This window comes from Alligator mississippiensis, chromosome 1 (assembly GCF_030867095.1).
Source record: "Alligator mississippiensis isolate rAllMis1 chromosome 1, rAllMis1, whole genome shotgun sequence".
NCBI lineage: Eukaryota > Metazoa > Chordata > Crocodylia > Alligatoridae > Alligator > Alligator mississippiensis.
This window is the reverse complement of record NC_081824.1, coordinates 435229103-435253366: the sequence shown is the minus strand read 5'-3', so window position 1 is coordinate 435253366 and position 24264 is coordinate 435229103. Positions and strand designations below refer to the sequence as shown.

The 24264-nt window shown below is 43.9% G+C and overlaps 1 protein-coding gene across 3 annotated transcripts in view; it reads right to left on the bottom strand.

Annotated features, from left to right (window-relative positions):
* The window catches only part of ARHGAP20 (Rho GTPase activating protein 20), a 91560-nt gene that overhangs the window by 20239 nt on the left and 47057 nt on the right, over positions 1-24264 (bottom strand). For all 3 annotated transcript variants that reach the window (XM_006272348.4, XM_059720747.1, XM_014600664.3), the window contains 6 exons: positions 21175-21324; positions 19379-19420; positions 17149-17233; positions 12058-12135; positions 4707-4773; positions 2474-2662 (listed from right to left, as the gene is read on the bottom strand). In XM_006272348.4, the coding sequence (XP_006272410.1) occupies positions 2474-2662; positions 4707-4773; positions 12058-12135; positions 17149-17233; positions 19379-19420; positions 21175-21324 (611 nt within the window). The remainder of the gene's footprint in view (positions 1-2473; positions 2663-4706; positions 4774-12057; positions 12136-17148; positions 17234-19378; positions 19421-21174; positions 21325-24264) is intronic.

Genomic DNA, 24264 nt, shown 5'->3' with positions numbered 1-24264 from the left:
AATTCACACTGGTCAACTATTTGAAGTTAAATGGTAACCAAATGTGTGTTTATAATACTCTACAGGCATGTGCTAACAAGCATTTTTTGCTCATTATGTGTAATAAATTAAACTAACACATGTGTGCTAGAAGCCTCCTAAAGAGGCAACACACACATTTAAACCCCTTTCATGCTGTAAATACTGCTGTGCTTTTATAACCAGGTCATGGGAGGGCCATCAACTTGGTTAGCACAAGGATAGCAACTTTTTCACATTACAGACATTTGTCAATTGTGTCTGCATGTCAACACCTACCATCATGCTGCTGAACTGCTGGAGCGTTCTGGCATGGTTTCGGCAGCTATTCTGTTCTGCCTCAGAAAGGGACAGCATGTCATGCACGTACAGCAACACAGGTATCACCAGGGTTAAGAATCCCTGGGATGTTAGAGCAATGGGGATAGACTGGGAAACTCTGTTTACACAGACATAGGTTAGGGGTCATAATGTACTCAACATAAGCATGGTACTCTGTTAGCACAACACACGGCTAAAACACTGAGGTTTCCACAGTTGCTAATTGTATATTAGCCACACTGTGTGTGGGCAAAGATAAAGAGCCAACTATATCCCTCAATGGCTGCAAACTCACAAGTTTTAGCAGATTTTGTGCACAAGTTTCCATGATTACCTTTTCATCCCATTTCAAAGAACCCAACAGAATAAATGGAATGCTTAGGCAACTCCTACTAAAATGAAGTGGAGCATCAGGAGTCCCAAGATTGATTACCTCACACCTCTTTCCCCTCTCAATTTGTTGTGAATTTTTCTGATACGTACAGTCACACCTGGCAGCTACTAACAACAACCTAGCCTCTGGTCAGCCGACTTGAAGATCAGCTGAATGTTGAATTATGACTACTGGCCTTTGCAGTGCTGCCCTTCTCTGTTTTCCTAAACTAAAGCGCAGGAGTACGAGCCAAGAGGAGTACATGAAAACACATGTTAATCAGGTGTGCAAACAGCCTAACCTTTGCATCACTTTAAACTGCTTTGTCAGTCAAGGATGAAAATAGAAAAGCTCAACAGAGCAATTGCCTTTTATTCCTACTTTGCACAAAGCTTGTGCATTGTTTGAGCATTGTCCCAACCCTCTGCTGACCCAAAAACCAAGATGCAGCAGCAGCCTTCCTTTATCTCCAGTAGTTTGCACAGCCCTACCAGTGACAACTTTAAAGCATTGATTTGCATTTCTATTTTCTCTTGCCAGTCAATGTCAGGTGCCACGCTGTGCCTATAAAGCTAATTACACCTGTTTGCTAAATTGCCTCATTCCTAAAATATGCCATGAAGTAATATATAATGCTAATTACTAAGAGGCTGGAAAGGAAATGAATGTGTATAAAGTGTAATTAATTTCCTGTATAATTTACAATATAAATGGACAATACCACATATATGTAATTAATTTCAAGAAACATTAAAAATGGAATTTACCTATACATCATGGGTGAAGATATCCACAAAATATGAGCTGATGGGGGAGATGCAATACACATTTCTCCCAGTGTATTAATTTCACACCTCTGCATTATGATGAGTAGTGCATTAGTGCAGAGGCCCCAACTATACTCAGAGTCTTAATATGACCAATGCAGATAAAAAAGCCCTATACTTCACCAAGTAAGAAAGAGCTTCAGCCCCATAAAGTTTACAATCAAGGCCCTAATTCTTAAAGATTTACTCGCATGCTTAACTTCATGCCCTGGAAATGGTTATTCTCATTGGAGTCACAGTGCATGGCATTAAGCGTGTATGTGCTGATGTCTTTGCAGGATCAAAGGGAAAAAGAAAGTATCCCCATTTTATTCCAGTGGAACTGATAAACAGAGATTATGTCCCCACCTCAGCAAGGTACATAAGCACATGCCAAACCATAAGTATCCAAGTCACCCTATAGAAGGAGGTGTTTACAGTTAGCACCTTACCAAGTCAGGATGCCTTGCCTGTTATTCAGGAACCTTGTGGCAGGGTTAGTAACTGAATACAAATATTCTGAGTTCTTGGTCTAGGACCTTAACCACAAAACCATCTTGCCTGCTACAGAAGAGTAAGGCTGCTAAGGAAGAGGATTTCCTTGATCAGCAAATAAACCATTAATAAAGCAAACAGACAGGATAGAAGGGAACTGGCTGGCTGGCTTTGCTGCAATTAGAATGATCATTTGACAAGCAGTTCTCTAAAAAAAAAAAAAAAAAAAAAAAAAAAAAAAAAAAAAAAAAAAGAACTTAAAAAAATATAAAACTACAACTCAAAAGCAAGCTCGAGTAAGAGAAAACTGTATCATACTCTCTTATTTGGCTGAAAAGTGCATCTCTGCCCTCTTCCTCCCTTCTTTACCCCCTGCCACATGCCTGCTTTCTACAACAGATATAAAACCTAAAAACTCTCTTGCTAAATGAAGCCTCTGTGAGGAGAGCGATGGACTTACCATTTAGTTGCTGGCACAGAGCCAGACGACTTGGCTTGAGTATAAACTGGCACTGCAGGTCTCGGGGCAGCTGTTCCATTAATAAGGACCCCTGAAGGTCCAGAGGGGAGGCACAGTCCTTTGATCCTTGTGTCTGAGACATAGCATCTCTAATGTGGCTCATTTTAATTCCAAAGGGATATTCATGTCCTGCTCAAAGAGAAATCAAAATTATCTTCTGCGGACTGACTGAGAACCTGCAAAACTCAGTATACCTTGAAGAAGCAGCATATTATGCACACTGGCCAACAATACTTATTTCCTGGTAACCTCAGAATAAAGGTATGATGATTCTTTTCTAATTTATGATGGCACATAAAACCACTGCACTCAAAGCTAAACTGAGGTACTAGAAAAATAAGACCCAGTGTGGTTGTACTGTGCAAAAGCCAACAGAATATTACAAGTGATATTTTTTTCAAGTCCAGTCTTTATTTTTCACTGTTTGGTTTGCTGTGCTGAAAAATTTCATTATTAGTTTCCCAGACTGCTGGCAAGAAATGGAGTTTTGGGAGTCCATCTACAAAATTTTGCCAAGCAAAGGGGGTGAGGGGGAATGCTACATTCAATATGAAAGTAATCTTCCCTTTCTGTCCCTGGTAACTGGGCACCCAGCAATGCAGACAGGTACTCAATAATAGTTCCTAAGGCTAAAACAGGAAGAAAATATTAAATCACACAGTTAGTTAATACAGACTAGTTCTATCCTGGCCAAGCTGCAATACTCAGGGACTCTACAGCATCTAGTCAGTTCTAGGGGATCTTACAAAAACTCCACCTGAAAAACTCTCCCAGGGCTTGTCTACACACAGAACTTAGACCAATTTAATTACAAGGGTGCTGGTACATGTTTTTAATTAAATTGATGTACTTTGTGCTTAGACATGGCCAGCCTATTCGTGCAGGCAACCATCAAAGATGCAAGGCAGAAAGAATCTGACATGCTTTAGCTAAATTGCCTTCTGAAGTGCATCTGAAAAAGGCTGGGCCCTTAATACATCCAATAAACTTCTGAGTTAATATCTAGGGTCGTATCAATTAATAACCAGTGTACACCTTCTTCACCGAGGATTACATACTGCATGAGGATCAATCAACTAAAAAGATTTTGCCACCTCTGCATCCCGTGAAGCTGTATTTAAAACTATTAATGAGTATATACAAACTACACTGTATATGAGATTCTGGAAGACAGTTTGGTGTGCTTCAAAGCCAGAGCAGTTTGCACTGTCTATAAAGATGCACTGGTTTGACATTTTATAAAACATTAATACTATTTGGCTCCATAAGACATCTGGAGTTAAGTCTGCTATGAGAAGGAATGGGATGATTTAGCTGTGGCTAGATTTGAGGCAAGAAAAAAGAAAATGCACTAACACATCTCATTCCCACTAACACTTCTGTTCATTTGCACAATCTAATGTGATACAACTACTACCGCAGATCACGGAAGGGTCTCAGCACTGAAAAAGGGGGTCAAATCCTTGAAGCAAATCAGACATGGGCCACTCCAAACCTTAATAGAATGCTCACTGGGTTTTGGTGGAGGCCCCTGAGGGGATAGTCTAAAAAAAAGTCAGTTTAGGCAACAAACTGGCAATGTTTGGGTCAATTTCAGCAAAAGAGGGTCAGTCTAGCTGCTTTCACTCAGCTAGTCAGCAGAGACAAACAGGGCTGGGAGGCACTTCTTGGGTCACTGAGTCCAGTCCTCTGCCATGCAATTGCATCATGGGCAGAAAAACATTAGTATGCCACATTTCCCCAGCACATGCTGAGTTTCTGCTGCAACAGGGAAACACTGTAAACAATGCTGTGGCAAGAGAGGAGGAAATATGACAAAGCCAAAAAGGCTCCATAAGAGGATGCAAGTTATTAGAAAGGTTGGCAGCAAGAGGAAGACTGAGATGTACCAAATGGAACACAGCACAAGTTGTGGTGAAAGATGTGGTACTTTCAAAAACTTTCAGGGGGGGATGACACAAGGAGAAGTGGCCTGCAAAAAAGGACTCAGCCACATCTGGGCAGCACTTCATGAAGGCAAACCCTCAAGACAGGGAAGTATAGAAAAAACAGGAAAAAAACCCAACAAAATTAGGAAGCCTCAGTTCAGGTTTTCTGTACCTCTTTCTTTCTTTTTTTTAAGGTGAAAGTTAATGAGTGAATGCTGGAAAGCAAACCCATTCCAGACACTTACCTATGAGCGGGTAAGGAGCATCTTCTTTTCCTGAATTCACCCACAACTGGTAGTCTTTTTCAGAGCCCTTTAAAAAAAAAATCAAAGCCACCAGCCATTAAGATTGTAGTACATTAAGGTTCTCACTGCAATATAGTCTGTCCTAAGGGATTAGAAACAAGGGAACTCTCTCAACAGTTTCTGCTCCTATAATACCCAAATAAACAGAACAGCTAAACTTTGAAATATTTGCATTATCATGCCATACAATATGGGCAAGATCCAACCAGCACAAGTGACAGGACATCTATACAATTACTGGATCCATCTCTCTCTACAGTAGCAGTGGGAGAGGGTGAAAACAATTTGCTAAAGTGCTTAACTGATCTTTGCAGTGTATTTAGCCTCAGAACAAGCTTCTGAGGTACAGAACTACTACTACCACCACAGTATAGGTGGGGAAGAGAAGCACAGAGCATCAAAACAGAAATTGCCAAACTGAAGTGGATCACCTATGCTGGAACATATCCCCTGCCTGATGCAAGGCAAAGGGTGATGTGTTCCCCTTACCTGGGGATTCCCTGGGTCCCTTGCTGCCCTGTGTCAGGTCCTTATAGTTTCATAGTAGCTAGGGTCAGGAGGGACCTGAACAGATCATCTAGCCTGACCCCCTGCCACAGGCAGGAATGAATGCTGGGTTCAGTCAGGTCCTGCACTGACTCTCAGAGGCATGGGTCAGCATGGACTCTGCCACAGGGCACCGTGGGAGTTGAGGAATCCCCAGTGCCCTGGGCCTCCACGCAGGGACCCACACTGCCTTGTGCCTCTGCCTGAAGCACAGGCTGACACAGATCCTGGCAAGGAGGCATGGAGCAACAGGAATTTCCCAACTCCCATGAGCCACCTTGGACTGGGATCCCTGCTATCCTGTGCCTCTGTGTGCTGGGATGTGCGTTGAGTCTTGCACCAACCCGGAGACATGGGTCAGCATGGGTCCTGGCATGGAGGCACAGGGCCCCAGGAATCTCCTGGTTCCTGCACCACCCCACATCTCCTTGCCAGGACCTGCCCTGACTTCTACTTCACAAAGAAGCATGGGGAAGGTCCCAGCATGGAGACCTGGGGTTATGTGGGACCCGGCATGGAGGAAAGGGGCACCCAGGATTCTCTGGGTTCTGTGCCTCCACTCCAGGACCTGCAGGGGACTTTTCCGACCTATAGAAATGTGCCCCAGGCATCTTGGTAAACAGGGAAAGCCAGGAAGGTACTCTAGGGGCCTGATCCTATCCATGGTGTGCCGGATTGGCCCCTTAAGCCCCTAGAACTGCCCACACTCTCTTATCACACAGCAAGTAGACGTTGGCCTCAAAGCAGCAACATTTATAAGTACATTTTATCATGCTACTGATATGGTGCAACAAATGACAGGGATGCTAATTTGCTTGGTATTTGTGCCATCATAAATATTGTTGTAGAAGCATAAATGTGATGTTAGTCAATGGCTGTTTCTACCCAAGGAGACTAGGCAATTTGTCCAAAGTCACAAAGACAGTCTACAGCACAGAATGGACTTAAACCTGGGTTTCTCCTTAAATGTGCTTTAACCACTGAATCAACCATCCTCCCAATGACCTACCAGACCTCCCTTCTGCAACAAAAACCAGCTCAATCTTACTTTTCCGCAGATTTCAGCTGCCCAACCCTCTCTATACTGCACATGTGAAATGGCAGCACTGCAAACAGATAGCCTCAGAGGCCTTTGCCCTTCACTACAAAGAAAAAGGGAGGCATGAACATACAGGGCAGGATTTCACCCTCATATACACTCGCATCACTCCAGCAAACAACATAACCTTGTAGGTAAGCGAACGGCAAGAGAATGTGGCCCTCCCCCATTTTCTTCCTGAGCAGGATCCTCTCTATAGAGATACAGAATCTGGATGGAAAAACAAGCCAAGAAATCTCTCTCATACAATAAAAAAACCCAAGAGACCCAGGAGCATCAGCTCCTTATAGCCAAGTCCATGAGAGGGATGGGGTCCCTCTACCATGTTTTATGGGTTGTTGACCCATGACATCTTTTAAGATCTATGAATGAGAGTACTGACACACTCCAGAATACATGGTTAGAGAGGATCTGGGATGGGGGACATTTTTTGAAGAAGTTATGCAAAATAGTTAATATGGAAGTAAAAGGTTTTCTAAATATGCTGGGTTACTAGAAATAAACTTAAAAAAAACCAAAGACCCCACCTCTCTTGCACATAAAATATGAATAAAAATATTTTATTATTTCAGATACACTGTGAGGCAACTGTGAATAAAGGACTCACATTTGACGGCAACCATTTAATGGCAACAGAGGACATTCCCCAAACTCTCAGGTCTCTTTGGTATTTTGCCTCCTACAAGCATCTGCACTAATGCTGACACACCCCATAAAATCATGGCTGCTTTCACTCAGATTGACAGAAGCCAAGCTTTCTGGACCACATTAGTGCTGCTAAGCTAGCTAGCAAGAGGTAGAAGGAATATAAAAATAGGCTCTAGAGGCATTCCGAGTGCCTCGGGGCAGGCAGCCAGAAGCAAATAAATACAGTTGAACAGCACAAACTCTGAATGGGGAGATGGAAAAGGAAAGGGGCTGGTAAATTCAGTTTTTAGGAGATGACTTATTCCCAACTGCAAGTCACGCCTCTGCTTTACAGCACTGTCCCCAAAATTAGCAGCCCAAACCCTTTTTGTTACCCTGCATGATAGTTCAGAACAACTGATCAATGACATTTTGCAGAAACTAGTTGTAGTTCGGGCAGACAAAGGACACCATGAGAAATGCTGATGATTTCTAAAACGCAGTGAAGTCAGCCACAGTAATAGCTCCATTAATCACATACCATATGAAATGTATTTCATTTAATTACCATTGAAAAATCATAGCCGTGCCTTTCAGATGCTTGTCTCTGGGCTTCCACGATGTTAAATGACATAAAAGCATTCAAGATGTTCCATAAGGAAAAGCTACTTCTCTAGCAAAAGCAATTGCTGGATGTAGCTGGTGTGCTTTGATTGATATACACAATGCAGCTTTTTCCTTAGCCTGTCTGATTTTATTGCTAGTTGTGCAATACGCCCATAATGAAAAAGCCTTCATGCCATGAAAATGCAGAGAAAAAAAACCTACTATATTATTTGGAAGAGTAATATAGCAAGCAAGATATTAAATCATCTAGATAGCTTTTCATTCTTTTTTTCCCCACTCAAAGTAGTAATTTAAACCAGGGTGAAAGATCAGTATGTATACAAGAACACTAATCTGAATGCTGCACTAACAATGGAGTAATAACCAACTCCTTCCCTTTAGGCTAATGGAAATGCCCCTTTTCAGTGTTGCTGTTTTAAATGACCGTACTTCCCTATTCTGTATGCAGAGAAAACAACACCCATAATGAAGGGGAAACGAAGTGTATCAAGAGAAAAAGTATATCAAGGATGCTGCCTAAAATCCCGTTCTGTTGCACAGCAGACTGGGAGAGACAATGGAGCAGATTCTGACCTATGCCATCTCTTCGTATCATACTGGTTTTAAGGATACTTTTTACACTGATAGAACAGACTCATTCAGACTCATGAAGATTACCCTCATTCAGCCCACCATCTACATCATACCCTACAGCATTACAGAGTCATAGAAAATTAGGGTTGGAAGCGACTTCAGGAGGTCATCTACACCAACTCCCTGCTCAAAGCAGGATCATCTCAGGCAAGGCTTTGTTTAGCCAGGTCTTAAAAACCTCCAAGGATGGAGATTCCACAACCTCTGCGGGTAACGTGTTCCAGTGTTTTACTACCATCCTAGTGAGAAAGTTTATCCTAATATCTAACCTAAACTTCACTTGCTGCAACTTCAGACCACTGCTCCTTGTTCTGTCATCTGCCACCACTGAGAACAGTCTAATACCATCCTCTTTGGAACCACCCTTCATGTAGTTGAAGGTAGCTATTAAATCCCCTCTCAGTCTTCTCTTCTGCAGACTAAATAAACCCAGTTCCCTCAGCCTCTTCTCATAAGTCATGTGCCCCAGCCCCCAAACCATTTTTGTTGCCCTCCACTTGATTCTCTCCAATCTGTCCACATCTTTTCTATAATGGGGGGAGGTGGGGAGCAAAATTGAACACAGTACTCCAGATGTGGCATGCTGAACAGAGGGGAATAATCACTTTCCTTGATCTGCTAGCAACACTCCTACCAATGCAGCCCAGTATGCTGTTAACCTTCTTGGAAACAAGGGCACACTGCTGGCTCACATTCCGATTATTGTCCATTGTAACCCCCAGGTCCTTTTCTGCAGAGCTGCTGCCCAGCCAGTCAGTCCCCAGCCTGTATTGGTACATGAGATTGTTCTGTCCTAAGTGCAGGACTTTGCACTTGTCCTTATTGAATTTCATGAGATTTCTTTTGGCCCAATTCTCCAATTTGTATAGGTCTCTCATCAGAGCTGTTCACGCTGTGTTGCTCATATATGAAGCTAAATACTCCTAGGAATTGGTCTCATCTCTACTTACAAGCCATAGACAAAAAGAAGTGGAGTGAATAAGGGCTTAAACACAGTACAGGGAACTGCGGCAGACTTTCTTTACTCAAGGCCTGCAGTATACTCTGAAGACAGGGGAAGACCAAAAGGCAAGCAGGGGAAGAGGCATTCTTATACCCTGAAGTTCTGTGGTCAGACTTGACTTCTGCCAGGCATGCAGGCAGACTCGGAAGCGGCCCCATCTACTCCACGCAGTGGTGCTCCAAAGGCTTGCCGGGCGGTCGGTGCTCTGGGGCCCAATCCCACTGCCTGGGCCCAAGCAAAGGCAGGGCCAGCTCCATCCCGCTCTGGTGTAAAAGGGCAGGTGGCCTCTGGGAGTCCCAGGCAGTCTCCATCCAGGTACAAACCAGGCCCGGGCCTGCTTAGCTTTCCAGATAGCATGCAATCAGTCCCATCTGGCCATAGGCAGGCAAGAACGGTAAGGTGGCAGTCCCCATAGCCTTGAATGTTGAGGCCATGGTGCCTGGAAGTCCCCATTGGAATGCATGGGGTTGACATGGTGCCCGGAAGTCCCCATTGGAATGTATGGGGTTGATACGGTGCCTGAAAGTCCCCATTGCAATGCATGCGCTTGACCTGGTGCCCGAAAGTCTCCATAGGCTTGCATGGGGTTGACATTGTGCCAGGAAGCACCCATTGACCTGCATGGGGTTGACCTGGGGCCCGAAAGTCCCCATAGGCTTGCATGGGGTTGACATTGTGCCTGGAAGCCCTCATAGGCTTGCATGGGGTTGACCTGGTGCCCAAAATTCCCCATTGGCTTGTATGGGGTTGACATTGCTGCCAGAAGCCCCCATAGCAATGCATGGGGTTGACCTGGTGCCCGAAAGTCCCCATAGGAATGCATTGGGTTGACCTGGTGTCCGGAATTCCTGCTGCCTGCACTTTAACTGCCAATCAAGTATGGAGGGTGCAGATAAAGCACCCGCACAACCACCAGGGGCTTAAGCCTCCAAACCCAACCCCCAACCCCCCACTCCCCCCCCCCCCCCCCCGGCTTAAGCCTCGGAAAAGTGCCCCCCCACCCCAGCTTTAGCCTCCATCTGTCACTGCCCCCCCCCACTTCCCCTTGCCCCCAGGCACCTCGGGCAGCACCGCCAGGCTGGGTAGACCCCATGCGGAGGCCCACCTCACGCTCTAGGAGGCAGCAGCAAGCAGAGGCATGCAGGTGGACTCAGAGGCGGCCCCTTCAACTCCACGTGGCGGTGCTCCAAAGGCTTGCAGGGCAGCCGGCGCTCCGGGGCCCAATCCCGCTGCCTGGGCCCAGGCCTAGCTCCCATAATCCCAGGGCTGCACTAAGGTAACAATGATACATCCTCAGCTGCCATACAGCCTCTTCCCGTAGTACAAGTAGGGTGTCTGAGGAACAGTGCGAAGTGTAGTTACATGTTGGCACAGGTTTCCTCTCAATGCTAGGCAAAATAAGCTCTGCCCACTCACTTGGACTTGAGTGTCCAGCAAGCTGGTAGAATAAACATCTCAAGAGGGATGCCAAATGTGTGCCCCAGGGCCATACTCAAGCTCTTGGCTTTAAAATAGCCAGAGAGCAGCACTGAGGAGGTTTAGGGGACACTCGTAGTTACCTGGAGCTACTCCTGAGCAATCCACTCTACCTTACAGCTAGTTTCTGATGCACTCAAGCAGGAGTGACTGGACAGCCCTGAGGGCAGGAACAAAGCCATACAGATATGGGTGCTGAGAACATCTACATTCAGGATATGCCTAGTAGGCAGAGCAGCCCTTTGGAAGTTCCAAGGACCTGTGTCAGATAGGTATAGTGTTTATAATGAAGTACCAGTCCTGAAGCTGCTCAAAACTGTGCCCCAGGCCCCATGCTGCCTCAAGAGAGCAGGAAAGCAGTATTCAACAATTCTTGACTGCTGATATTTAAATCTATATTCAAAGTATCCTGAGCAGATCAACCGTCAGGGCCAACCCACGTATCAATGTCAAAAGGCTTGTATCCTAAGAGCTACGCCACTGAACTTTTCAACCATAGGCTTTTTTGCTCAGATTAAAACAGGCCATTTACTAGCTTGTGAAAGAACTCCCACCTGTGGACTTTGTTTACTGTCAGTACAAGTCAGAACCAATTCAGGCAGTGGTGAGAGGAAACGAATATGCAAAATCAGAATTCGCAGATCTGATTCCGGACCCTGCCACTGGCTAACTGTGTAACAGCAGACATGTTACTTAAAGACCAACTCCTAAAGCAGACAAGTGCAATTACACACACAGAAGGGATAGTTACACACTCAGGCTATTTCTGCTATTCCCACATCATTTAACTGTAAGAGCGCACAGGCATTCAGACAGTTTTCCAATTTGGACACAGAGGAGGCGAGCACCTGCATTTGCAATTTAAGTACACAGATTTGTAACTGTAATTGTGATGCCTAATTTAAACAGAATAAATCAAGGACAGTAAGGATGCGTCTCCCACTGAAATCAAGGCACATTTGGCCATTGCCAGATACAGGAGTTGTATGAAGTTTTTCACTTGATCTAATCTCACCAATGTGCAAATCAGTTTAGCAACAACCATGACTGCTACTTGTCCCTCACTGGAGTATTGTAACACTTAATACTCATAAAGCATCTGGCAATCCCTGGATGAAGGGCACTTTATTAACATATTTCTATTTCAGTTCTATAAAACTATATTGTTATGGAAAGCGGTAACATTAGTGGCGATGTCTTAAAATTGGTTAAAGTACTCAAGATGATCCAATCAGTACATACTATGAAAAAGTGTCACCAGATCTGATGCAAGGACTTACATTAATTCCCAGCTGCTGCAGGGCCATGAGAATCACATCATTTGCTGTATCGGCATTGGTTACAGTTAATGTTTTTGACTGTGGAAGAGAAAAGGAGAAGAGAAAATTGGCATTAAAACTACAGAGTTTGCAAAGAACAATTCCCAATAACTTGACTAGCAACCCATTAGTCAGTAGCAAAACTCTGTGTGTATAGGATGCACAGCTAAGACCTTGGCTGATAAACCAGATATGCTCTGTTGAGAAAAGCCAGCCGTCAGGTCAATTTGTTTATTATGTACCAGAACAAGCTCCTAACCATCTCCCCACCCAAGCACCCCATAGTAGAGGGGCAAATCGGTTATCATTCCTGACATGGGAACCCCTGCATTGAAACATGCAGCTGAATTGGCCACTAAGAATTGCTCTTAAACTGCTCACATGACAAATAAAAGATTAATTGGGGTATGTGAATAGTCTTTCAAAAGGAGTGGGGTATTTCAGACTGAACACAATGATTGTGTTTGCTGGAAAAAGTGGTGAGCACACTGACATTTAATAACTCACTTTTTTACTGAAGATTTAACTAGAGGATAATTACACTGATCAAGTCTCTGTCTTTTGCTATGTTTATTTATTTTAATATATATGCATGAAAGTTAAGTTTGGTCTGACAGGAGCAGCACATCACCTTAAGAATTCCCACCCAGCCATATTTTTACTCCTGTAATACCCTCCAAATCTATTGATCAGCAATATAAAAATCTTCCCACTATATGCACTATTCCTTAAACAGGCTGAGGAGTGAAAACATAACCTTGAGGAGGAGGTAAAGTGGTTTGGCCATAGTTGAAGCCCTTCTCTGTATGTCCTGCTTTAAGTATGGCACTCTGCAAGACTTCCTTTGTATCACTGTCTGCCCCGTACTAATGATATTCCTACTTTCTTGAGAGCATCTAGCATGTTGCCATGACAGTGACCCTTAACCTTATTGTTACTTCCTCCCTTCTACCTATTCACAACCAAGTAAATTTATATGAAGAAAAAAAATATTTTCAAGACACTGGCTAAAAATAATTAATTAACCTTTGACATCAACAGAAAAATGCAGAAGTGGTACTGCCACCATTTTAAGGAGCTTGGGAGAGAAGGGAACACAAAACATCAGGGGTGCCTGTACATGTACTTCGAGGCTGCTCTGACACGCTGCAATTACAGTGCATTGCAGCCAATTTGATTAACTGAGCCTGCTGGAGCGTAGTAATTACCATGCTCCAGCAGATTCCAGTGTCATGTGTATCAGCATCCCCGCACTGAAAAATGGCAGTGGAGGCGCTTTAACTAAAGCTTGTTTAATGAGTTTTAGTTAAAGCACCCCACCGCCATTTTTCAGTGCAAGGAAGCTGATACATATGATGCTCCAGGCACTTTAATTAGAGTGGTTTGTGTAGCCGCTCTAATTAAAGCATCCACCCCACTCTCTCCCCTGGAGCTTGTGTATAAATGCCCCAAGCGGCCCAACATAATAGATTTCAAAGCCAGGATTTGAACATTTGGCTTTCAGTCATGTGACTCAGTTTGCTATACTCTGTTGCTATATATAATATTGATATATTATATCAATTTTTAATTGGAAGCAGGACTTTCAGGTAAAAACTAACCCATAACATTTTGCTTTTAACAAAACTTCTGAAATGGCCTTCTGTGCGAGTCCCTAAATATGACAAACTGCTATGGCAATCAAAGTAAAGTAGCGAGAATACTGTAGATTTTACTTCAGGACATAGATGAATGCTCATACCATAAAAAATTTAATATTTCCCCTAAGCAATGACATCTGGCACTCAGGAGTAGGTCAGCACATTTGCATAAGTTTTGCTTTTAGCTACAATATAATAAAATGTTTCGTGTTGCCTGCTCCCCCTGCTTCTAAAATGAGTTGATTCCCTAGGATCTCAAGCTGCTACAGTACAACAGGGATGATAGTGTCATAAAAACTACTGAGATTATGAAATTTCCATCTGATACTCCTCTGCCTCATCACTTATACCTAGACTAGCATATTTTACTTTTAGGACTATTAGTCTCAAGAAGACTGAATTTGGCTTATGAATTCATTCTAACTAGGAAATGATGCAGCTGCAGGGGACAAGCACTGAAAAGATTTTCAGATGCTTTTTCAGAAATAACTTGATCCACCCAAACTGCTACTGCTCTCATGACTGTTTAACACTTCTTTTACCAGCTCAACAATTCTGACTGTCACCTATCTATAGGAGCATGGTTTCTGGAGGAATCCCTCATGTTTGGACTTCTTCAGATATAGATTGCTTCTTCTTGGAAAAGAGCCTCCTAAAGGTACTGAGAAAGGTCCCAATTTTCAAGAAAGTGAGGAAGGAGAACCCAAGTAACTATAGGCCTGTAAGCCTCACCTCAGTGCTCAGGAAGATCTTGGAGAGAATCATAAAGGAGCACATCTGTGGGGGGCCTGCAGGGGAGATCATGCTCAGAGGCAATCAGCATGGGTTCATCAAAGGCAGGTCCTGCCTGACCAACCTGATTGGCTTTTATGACCAAGTAACTAAATCTGTGGATGATGGTGTCGCCATGGACGTAGTCTCTCTAGACTTTAAGAAGGCCTTTGACACTGTCTCTCACCCCAGCCTCATCAATAAATTAAGCGACTGTGGCATTGATGCCTACACAGTTGGATGGGTAAAAAATTGGCTGATGGGGCACACCCAGAGAGTAGTGGTGGACAGGTTGTACTCAACCTGGCAAGATGTGAGCAGTGGGGTACCCCAGGGCTTGGTCCTTGGGCCTGCACTGTTTAACATCTTCATCAGCGACTTGGACAAAGGTGTGGAAAGCACTCTGTCCAAGTTTGCTGATGACACTAAGATGTGGGGCGAGGTGGACACACTTGAAGGGAGAGAGAGGCTGCAACTAGATTTAGACAGACTACGAAAGTGGGCAGACGAGAATAGGATGGGGTTCAACGTAGATAAATGCAGGGTGCTGCACCTTGGGAGAAGGAATCCACAGCATACATACAGGCTGGGGAGTTCCCCTCTTGAAAGCACAGAGGCAGAAAGGGATCTTGGAGTCGTTATTGACTCCAAGATGAACATGAGCTGCCAATGCCAGATCGCAGCCAGCAAGGCCAGCCATACCTTGTCATGCATCCAAAGATGCATCTCAAGCTGGTACAGAGAGGTGATACTCCCCCTCTATGTGACTTTGGTCAGGCCGCAGTTGGAGTACTGCATCCAGTACTGGGCGCTGCACTTCAAAAGGGATGTTGCCAGCCTGGAGAGGGTTCAGAGGAGGGCCACCTGCTTGCTGAGAGGGCAGCAGGACAGGCCCTATGAGGAGAGACTGAGGGACCTGAACCTGTTCAGCCTCAGCAAGAGAAGGCTGAGGGGGCACCTGGTGGCTGCCTACAAACTCATCAGGGGGGATCAACAGCAAACAGGCAGAGCCCTTTTCTCCCCAGCACCACCTGGGGTGACAAGGAACAACGGTAATAAGCTGATGGAGAATAGGTTTAGGTTAGAGATCAGAAGGCAATATTTTACAGTTAGGGTGGTCAAAATCTGGAACCAACTTCCCAAGGAAGTGGTCGTCGCCTCTACCTTGGGCAAATTGAAGAGGAGGTTGGACGATCACCTGTCTGGGGTCTTGTGAACCCAGCATTCGTTCCTGCCTGTGGCAGGGGGTCAGGCTAGATGATCTGTTCAGGTCCCTCCTGACCCTAGCTACTATGAAACTATTTCTACTAAAACAGAACACATCATTGCAACTACTTTTTGGGTTCCTGAAATAGATTTTAAAGATTTGTTTAGAGGGAAGAAGTAAGTATATATAAAAAAGAGGGAGAATATACAGGGACTGAAGTAGTTCTCTAATGGTTTGTCTGAAACTTAAAAAAACTGTGCTTCGTTTTACTTAAATGTAGGGATGTACCGATAAAGATTTTTGGGGCCAATATCAGTGGTCCATTATTAATTAGCTATATTGGCCAATTACTGATCTAATTGCCAATATGCAGCCTGGCAGCTGGGAGAGTAGTGTCTGGCTGATAAGTCTGTTGGGGGGAAGGTGGGGGCAGATTAAGGTCCCCGCAATGAGGGAGGGAGTGGGGCAGGGGCTGAGGCAAGCGTTGCCCAGCCAGGGCAGGGCACGGGCACAGAGCCACAGCTCATCCAGAGGGGGAAGTGTGTGTGTGTGTGTGTGTGTGTGTGTGTGTGTGTGTGTGTGTGTGTGTGTGTGTGTGTGTGTGTGTGTGTGTGTGTGGAGGTGGAATTTGGCTCCCAGCACTGTATGCACCACCCCCAGGGGAGGCACAGGGGTTGCATGTCCCTCAGATCTGCACGCAGGGTAAGGACAGGCTGTAGCTGGGGGCAGCACCAGGCTCTTCCCAGTGGAGGTGGCTGGGCTGGGGCTCAGCTCAGGATGGGCAGCAGCAGTGAATGCATGAAAGCTCAGGAAGGAACACCTGAAAACTCAGATCTGCCATTTTCCAAAGGATGTCTTCAGTCTAACAAATGGTCTTGAGTCTAAAAAGGTTGAGAACCACTGCAGGATAATCTTAGATGGGTTTCAACTTGATGAATCAATTTAGCTGGTGAAGATAACAGGGGCCAGGTTTAAATTGTTTTCGAAGTGTCCACACACAAAGTTCACTGGATTCGCCGAACCATTATAAAAATCAAAGCTAGTGACAACTGTGAAACTAAAAAAGTGCAACTTTGCATTTATATCAGTTTAAAGAGTAAAAGTATGGCATGTGGCACAAGCATCTGTCAGGATGCAAAATGGAAGCTATGCTGGGAGGAATGCACAGCACTGTTGGTTCTCCACATCTGCTTTCTCTCCATTGACGAGTGCCCTTGATTCACAAAACTCCTTCTAACCTGAAAAGGTAATTAAAGCATAATCCTAATATTAAATGCAGACAACACATATACTGCAGTTGGTTATGCTAGGTGGTTTAGAATCTGAAAGGTGTCTGAATCTAAAACTAACTCTCACTGAAGACAATGGAAGTTACTAATGCTCAGTACCTCTCACTCAATTTAAACGTACATTTTTCAGTACAGAAACACTTACATATGCACAAATTCCAACATCCTTTGCAATGATCTTCAGAGGGATGCTCTTGGGGTAGTCTTTTTCTTTCTCTTCTTTGATTCGACTAACAAAGCAAACAGATTAATTCTTTTTTATTGTTATTAATACAGTCAGTAATATTTATACTCGTCTCCACAGTAATCTAAGTAATACCTGGATAAAAAACAGATGTGTTTGCAAAGTTGTTCTAGTTTCTTAGGGAGAAATGATGCATCTGCACAGTCAGGATAATACTGCAAATAGATGCTGACCACAGTCTCCATTCATGCAGAAATGTCACATTATATTTATACTCATAAGGGGTAGAAATGAGTATCAGCAATAGAAGAGCAGTAATTAAACTCTAAAAGAGACCCTGATAATGACTGGGGTTTTGGTCAAACCACCAAAACAGAGAGCATTCATCCCCTTCCTGTTTCTCTGGTGCTGCCATCTCCTTGCCCTGGTCATATGTTGGGTACATTTGGGAACTAATGGGCAATGGTTGGGGCATGGAAAGATGCATCAGGCCTACGGAGATTGCCCAGAAACAAAACATGTTTCTTAAAGCTGCATTGCCCTTTCATAGACTGGGCCAGTGGGGGGCAACCTTGGCAGCTGTGCCATAAATTGGCCTTGTGCCCACTGAGTGCAGCTCCTATCCCCTTCCTATGCCTGATCTGCTGCTCTGCCCCCTGCATCCTGCTCTATGTGCTGCTGCACTGCCTGTCCCCTCCTTCATCTGCTGTGTGCTGAGAGGCTGCCTATGCTACTTGTGGCACATGTGTCTCAGGTTGCCCCTGCCTTGACTAGGTCATCCCACCCCCCCAATATTATTAGGGGTCCCCTGCAGATAAAAGCTTAGATGCTAAACTTTGATTTTGGGAAATAAACTGAGCCAATGCTACTGAAAACGGAATGAAAAAAGTTTCATTAACTCAAGCCTTCCCTCTGGTTTGGGATTCAATTTGGCACAAAACTGACTGATTAAACCAGGGGTTGGCAACATTTTTGGTTGAGTGCCAAAAAACCTGGCAACCTGGCCTTTGAAGATATTGGCGTGCTGAGGCAGACAGTGAGAGAGTCATGAAGGGTCCAATTCTTGTTGTGGCAGAGCAGCCCCAGCCCCTTCCCCACCATGCACCACAAGGTATGCATGCAGCTGCTGCCAGCAACCAGCCAGGCCAGGGCTCCAGACCCTGGTGCAGCTGCTTGCAGACTTGTGGCTGCCTGTGGCAAACAGCCAAGGTTTTGGGCAGGCCCCTGTCACCCACCACAGAGCCTGGGATACTTGCAACAGGTAGCCACAAGCCTGCAATTGGCTGCTCTGCAGCCCCAGCCCAACTTGTTGCCAGCAGTGGCTGCACACACACGTTGGGGAGTATGGTGGAGAAGAGGCTGGGGCTGCACTGCCCTTCCCTGCCACATGCCCTGAGGTGCGCATGCAGCCATCGCTGGCCATGGAGCCAGGCCAGGGCTCTGGAGCCTGGTGCAGCTGTTTGCAGCTTGCCTACCGCCTGCTGTGAGCCGGGGCTCTGTGATGGCAGTGGCTGCACGCATGCTTGGGACACACTGTGGGGAAGGGGTTAGGGTCGCGCTGCCCCAAGCCCTTCCCTGCCAGGTGCCCTGAGATGTGTGTGCAACTGCCAGCAGCCAGGGTTCCAGACCTCAGTGCACCAGTTGTAGCCTCCCAGCTGCCTGCTACATCCAGCTCAGGCTCTGGGAAGCTGTTGCTTGCCACTGAGCGTGGGCTGCTCACAGCAGGGCTTGCAGACTTCCTGCCACCTGCTGCAAGCAGCCTGGGCTCTGTGGCCAGTGACAGCTGCCCAGAGCCCAGGCTGGCTGTGGGATTCTAACCAAAATGGCCTCAAGTGCCAGGCTCTGACAAGCATGCCAGGAGGTGCTGACCCCTGGATTAAGCCAATGCTAGTTGCAGGGCTGCACATCCTTATTTGAAAGCTCACTCCAGAGAATAGGTCTGCTTTATAAACAAGTAGTCTAGAATCAGTGGTGGTCCATAAACCCCTGGGGATGGCCCATGGTTTGCACTGGGAGCAGGTGCCTTTAATTAAAAGTTTGATGATGAGGGTGAATGATGGACTGGAAAAAATTCTGAGAGTAAACAATGTTCTATCAGTCCAAAAAGCTTTGTGACCACTGTCTAGGCGATCAAATTAACCTTTTCCACCTCTCTCAGCATTCTAGTACAGCAGCAGGGAAATAAAAGTACCTTTGGAGGGAAGAGAGCCACTTCTCCTTCTGCTCTGGAGAACTGCAAGGATTACAAACAAACATGGACAAATACATGTCAGCCAGCTCCGTAATGCCAAGGTAAGATCCCTGTGAACAATGGTGGGAGAAAATGTAGACTAACTGGCTTGTCTATGAATACACACCAGGGCTAACCAACTGTTGTCAGGGTATGCAATGAAAACCTGTTGCCAGTTGCAGGTTGAACAAATAACCTGTGAACCTGCCCTCCCCTCCAATCCATCCCCACACGGGTTAAAGTTTTACCAGTGAAATCATCAGCAGCAAGAGTAGGCTGCTAAATTATGTACAAAATAAAATAGGATGATTTTACAGGGAGGTGTTTAATCCCTGAGCATAAGGGTATTCTCTCCAGTATACAAATTGTAACTACCACTCTTCCACTGCCTTTTCTTATTAATCAATTTACATTACATTAAAGCCATAATAAGAAATGGGTTCCATTTCACTTAATAATATTTAGGGTTTTTAAAAAATATTTAATTTCACCCACATACTTTCAAGGATCCTAAACAATTCAGCTATGCAAACACTAACTGATAATAATAATACAACAGTGCAAGGAATCAAACTGAATTTTGCTTCAAACTTCCTTGACCTAAATTCTACCACAGATGAAGATAATTTTTCCCACTGGTGCTTCTGCAAAATCAGTTCTCCAAAATTTTCAGAGCCACCTTTTAAGGAACCTGGTCCATTTTGCTGCCTCAAGAACATGTACTTGATAAATGATGAAACTTTGTTTTCGGTTTTATTGTTTAGAATCTCTTGTAATTTATCTTTATCTAGTGACTACTGTAAAATTCTTTTGATTGTCTATATAACTCTGGACACGATATCATTCCACTTAACTAAAATCTAGGACTCCCTTTTGATCTAGACTGCTGCTTTCATATCAAACTATGTTCTTATTGATTTAAAGGGTAGGCTTCTGTCTCTAGATGAAAGCACATTTTCATTGGCAGGAGTTCAATTTAAAAAAAAAAATCAATAGGAAATTTCAGCTTTGTTTCAGACCTATTCAATATAAATAAATAAATAAATAAATAAATAAATGGAAAATCACAGTTGGTAGTACAGAGAGCTGCTCATGCAGAACAGTCACTTTGGATACAGACAACACGGTATAAATAAAGCTGTACACCTCATCTCTCTCTCTGTCAGTAAAGGGGCAAATCCATTTTCCAATATCCAGCCCAATTACCTTGGTGGGCCATCACGGATCTCCTCAGGGTAAGGTCGCCTTCCTTTTCCAAAGTGACAGCAGATCCCTTCCTGTGGAGACTCAAATGAGTCTAAAAGATGACACTGCCTAAGTGTTCCTGCCTAAGTACTCTACAGTAAAGGCAGTGAAGAAGTGTATAAGAATTCTTATCCACATTAACACTCAAAATTTTTGTTTGAGAGAGAGAAATGGTGGCATTTCCTCTGGCACAGTTTAATTATAAAGAAAAACAGAACCAGGGTTACATTTTGTTGAATGCATCCAATACAAATTGTTCTGAGTGGGTCCTAGGAGAGAGTTTCCTGGTACTTAAAACTGAAAAGCACACCCTGCCCATCTGCTCCCATTCTGCATATACCAGACCTGGAATGAGGTGGTGAAGCATGTTGTGGGCATTTCATCCTGCAGATCTGAAGCTCGCTGAAGATGGGTATGTCAAGAGTTCCTGGCTCTGAAACTCCTGCTGTTTTTGTTACATGGGGTAACTCAATAATGTAAAGTAAATGAACAAAGTGCATGTCCATTCTCACCTGAAATTCACAACACAATTGGTGGTGGGCCAGCCTAGCACAAATGACTTTTCTGGGTTGGTGCTGCCCTCACAGACCTCTTCCATACAAGACGCTGTCCACATCTCACAGAGACGTGCTTGGCTCTTTAGTTTGAAATGGGATTGCGACCTGTTGGCAGAAACCCCATGTATTACCCACACACAGAAATGCAACACTACAAATTATTAAACTCCTTTCCCTTCAGCTTGTACCTGTATTATCCATTAACATCAATGACAGAAACTATTCTTCATTTCCAGAAACTTGCTTTTTTGGGGCTTGTGTGGTTACAAAAGGAGAGAGCAAGAGAGAGAGAATTTCCTTCCTATTCAAAATGAAAGGCTTTGGGATACAACAGACTTTTCTTAGCTGTCATGCCCCAACCCTTTCTGCAGGAACTTCACTCACTTCTGGGACTGCACACTGCCCAGCTCTTAATCTCCCAATGTGCAAAGGTTTGGAATAGGGCAAGTTAAGCTGCCCTATTCCAAATGAATGTCACTTCAGAGTCTGCTGTGTAGTGGTGGCTTGGACTAATCAGTCAAAATCAAAAAGACACTGTGGTAACAATGGACAGGACAATGTGAGCTAGGCCATTAGGAAATAGAACTTAAGACCTGCCTGAGTCCAAATCACTAGCATAATCGGTCTTACCATATAGATCTCTCTCTAGGATAAGTCATGCTATAAGGATCATAAAATAGACTGGTAGAAAGTGCCTCTTGATCAACATTACTTGGAAAATGAAGGTGAGCTAGAAACTCACATATTCTTAAGGACACTCTCACCTGATGCTCTGACATATTTTAGCTCATTAGAATATAAACAAAACAACAGGAAATAAATTTACAAAACAGGAGCTTTTTGTTTCGTTTCACTGCTTTCCTTTAACTGACTTCTTGGTGTTTTTTTAAAAGCTCCCTTTTATAATGCCTGTGGGTGCCTATATTGTACATAATTGATTTAAACTGTACAAAGTCAGCTGAAGCCTGCCAGGTCTACAGCGATTCAACCCATTACAAGTAGAAGTGGCAATTGTCACTGTCCCCAAGACCTCAGTTAACAAATGGGCTTACAGTGTTGAATTCTAGTTCTGCTGGACCAACTGGGAAAGTTTTAAACAGAGAAGAGCTCTTTGCTGAAAATGCCCTGCCTTCAAGTCCAAGGGTCATGAACAAGAATACATCAGCCTATGTCAGCATTGTAAAGCTAGATGGGGACAGAGTCTAGATACTACAATAATTAGTACTCTATAAATAAATACTTTAGAAAAGGAGTTTCTTAGGGTTATGGAGCATCTGGAATACTTTCTTTGGGGTTTGATTTATTTACAAGGTGGTTGATTTAGGACTTTAAGTCTAGGACTTAATTTAGGACTATTTCAGTCTAAAATGAGAAAGCATTTGAACTTCATGGGTTTAAAAAAAGCACTGTGCTGAATTCACAATGCTCCGATTTTTTTTTTGAAGGGTTTCAGTTTATATTTCATTAACAGCTGCAACTGGATACTGCACCACAGATGACCTGGCATTAGACGTGAACATGCACAGCTGTGCATCAAAAGGAGTCTGCATACATCTTATAACAGATATTGACATTACGATGATGTTTTTTGGGAGCAGTATCTATAGAACACCATTAAAAACCACATATCATATCTTTCTTTTTATTCTATTTTATTCTTCTTATTCTCATACGTTTCTTAATCAGCTATCACATCTACACAAAGAACATAGCCTGCCTATGTCCTTAGACAAACATGGCTATAACCAAAAACCCTCCTAATCAGCTCTACATCTACATGCACTTTTTGAACAAAAAATATTTTATAATGCTATCAAAATAAAATGTTACAGTATAATAGATCAGTACAGTTCAATTACCTTATAAACTGTGGCAAGAATTTGTTGGGATACCTTTCACTGGGACAACTGTATAGCTGGTAGAGTTGATGCCTGAGAGCCTGTGCAACAACTGCCCTTCCCCAGGTCACTTGTACTCTCAACTATGCAGTTGTCCCAGTAGAAGATATCACAAAAAATCCTTACCTCTCATACATTTCCTGGACCATCACAGCTACAACACTATCCCAATTTTACTCATAAATTGACCAAGATGTTCTGTGGTTTAACAGATAAAATCTGATGTAAAAAATACTGCTGTAATTATGCACAGATTGACCATGGAATAAACTGTTTAATAATTAACAAGTAGAAATACTAGAATGAAGGCTGATGGAATAAACATAAACATCAAATAAAAGTGTTTCACCTGTGTTGACACTACTGGTATTATACAAGGGATATATTTGGTTCAATTTCCACTCTCGTGGAGTTCCTGGTATATATTCTGGTTTTAACTGCCAGCTGGTACTCTGTGGTTATGTCTACATGAGACGCTTAATGCGCAGTAGCCTAATACCACTGCACATTAGTGTGCTGGGCAAAACCCATGCTAATATGCTACTGCACAATAGTATTAAGCTACTGTGCAGTAAGCATCACTAAAAAACCATGTGCTGGCACTACTGTGCAGTAACTATAGTTACTGCTCATTTAATTAGTACTTCATTAAGCAAGTATTAAATTAAATGTTCAGTAACTACCGCACATTAATGAATATATAGACTAACTGCCTGCAGCTTGGCTTCTACTACAGGCAGTCTGTTTCTACTTAAGTAGCCAGACTGCCCTGTTATAGGGGTGTAGAAATGGGCCCTACATGAAGTTCCATGTTATATTTACACCATACTAAGGGCACTTAAAATAAAAGCATCTGCATGTTAAGCTCATTAACTCATGCTAAGTGCCCTTGAGCATCTCAAAGTTATGCCACTACGGGTAAAGATTAACTCTGGGTTGTGCTACTCAACTCTCGTTATGGTAACTTTAGTCTCCTCCACAGAGATAAAATAAGGTATTTGCAATCTTCCAGCATCCCAAGATGCACCACTCTAAGCCCCTCTCACCCAAACAGGGATAAAGTCCAGGTGTCCTGGCTGCTAGCCACACCCCTGCTCACCAGCCCTCTACTGGCAAAACAGAGCCCTGTAGCAGAGAAACTGTATCA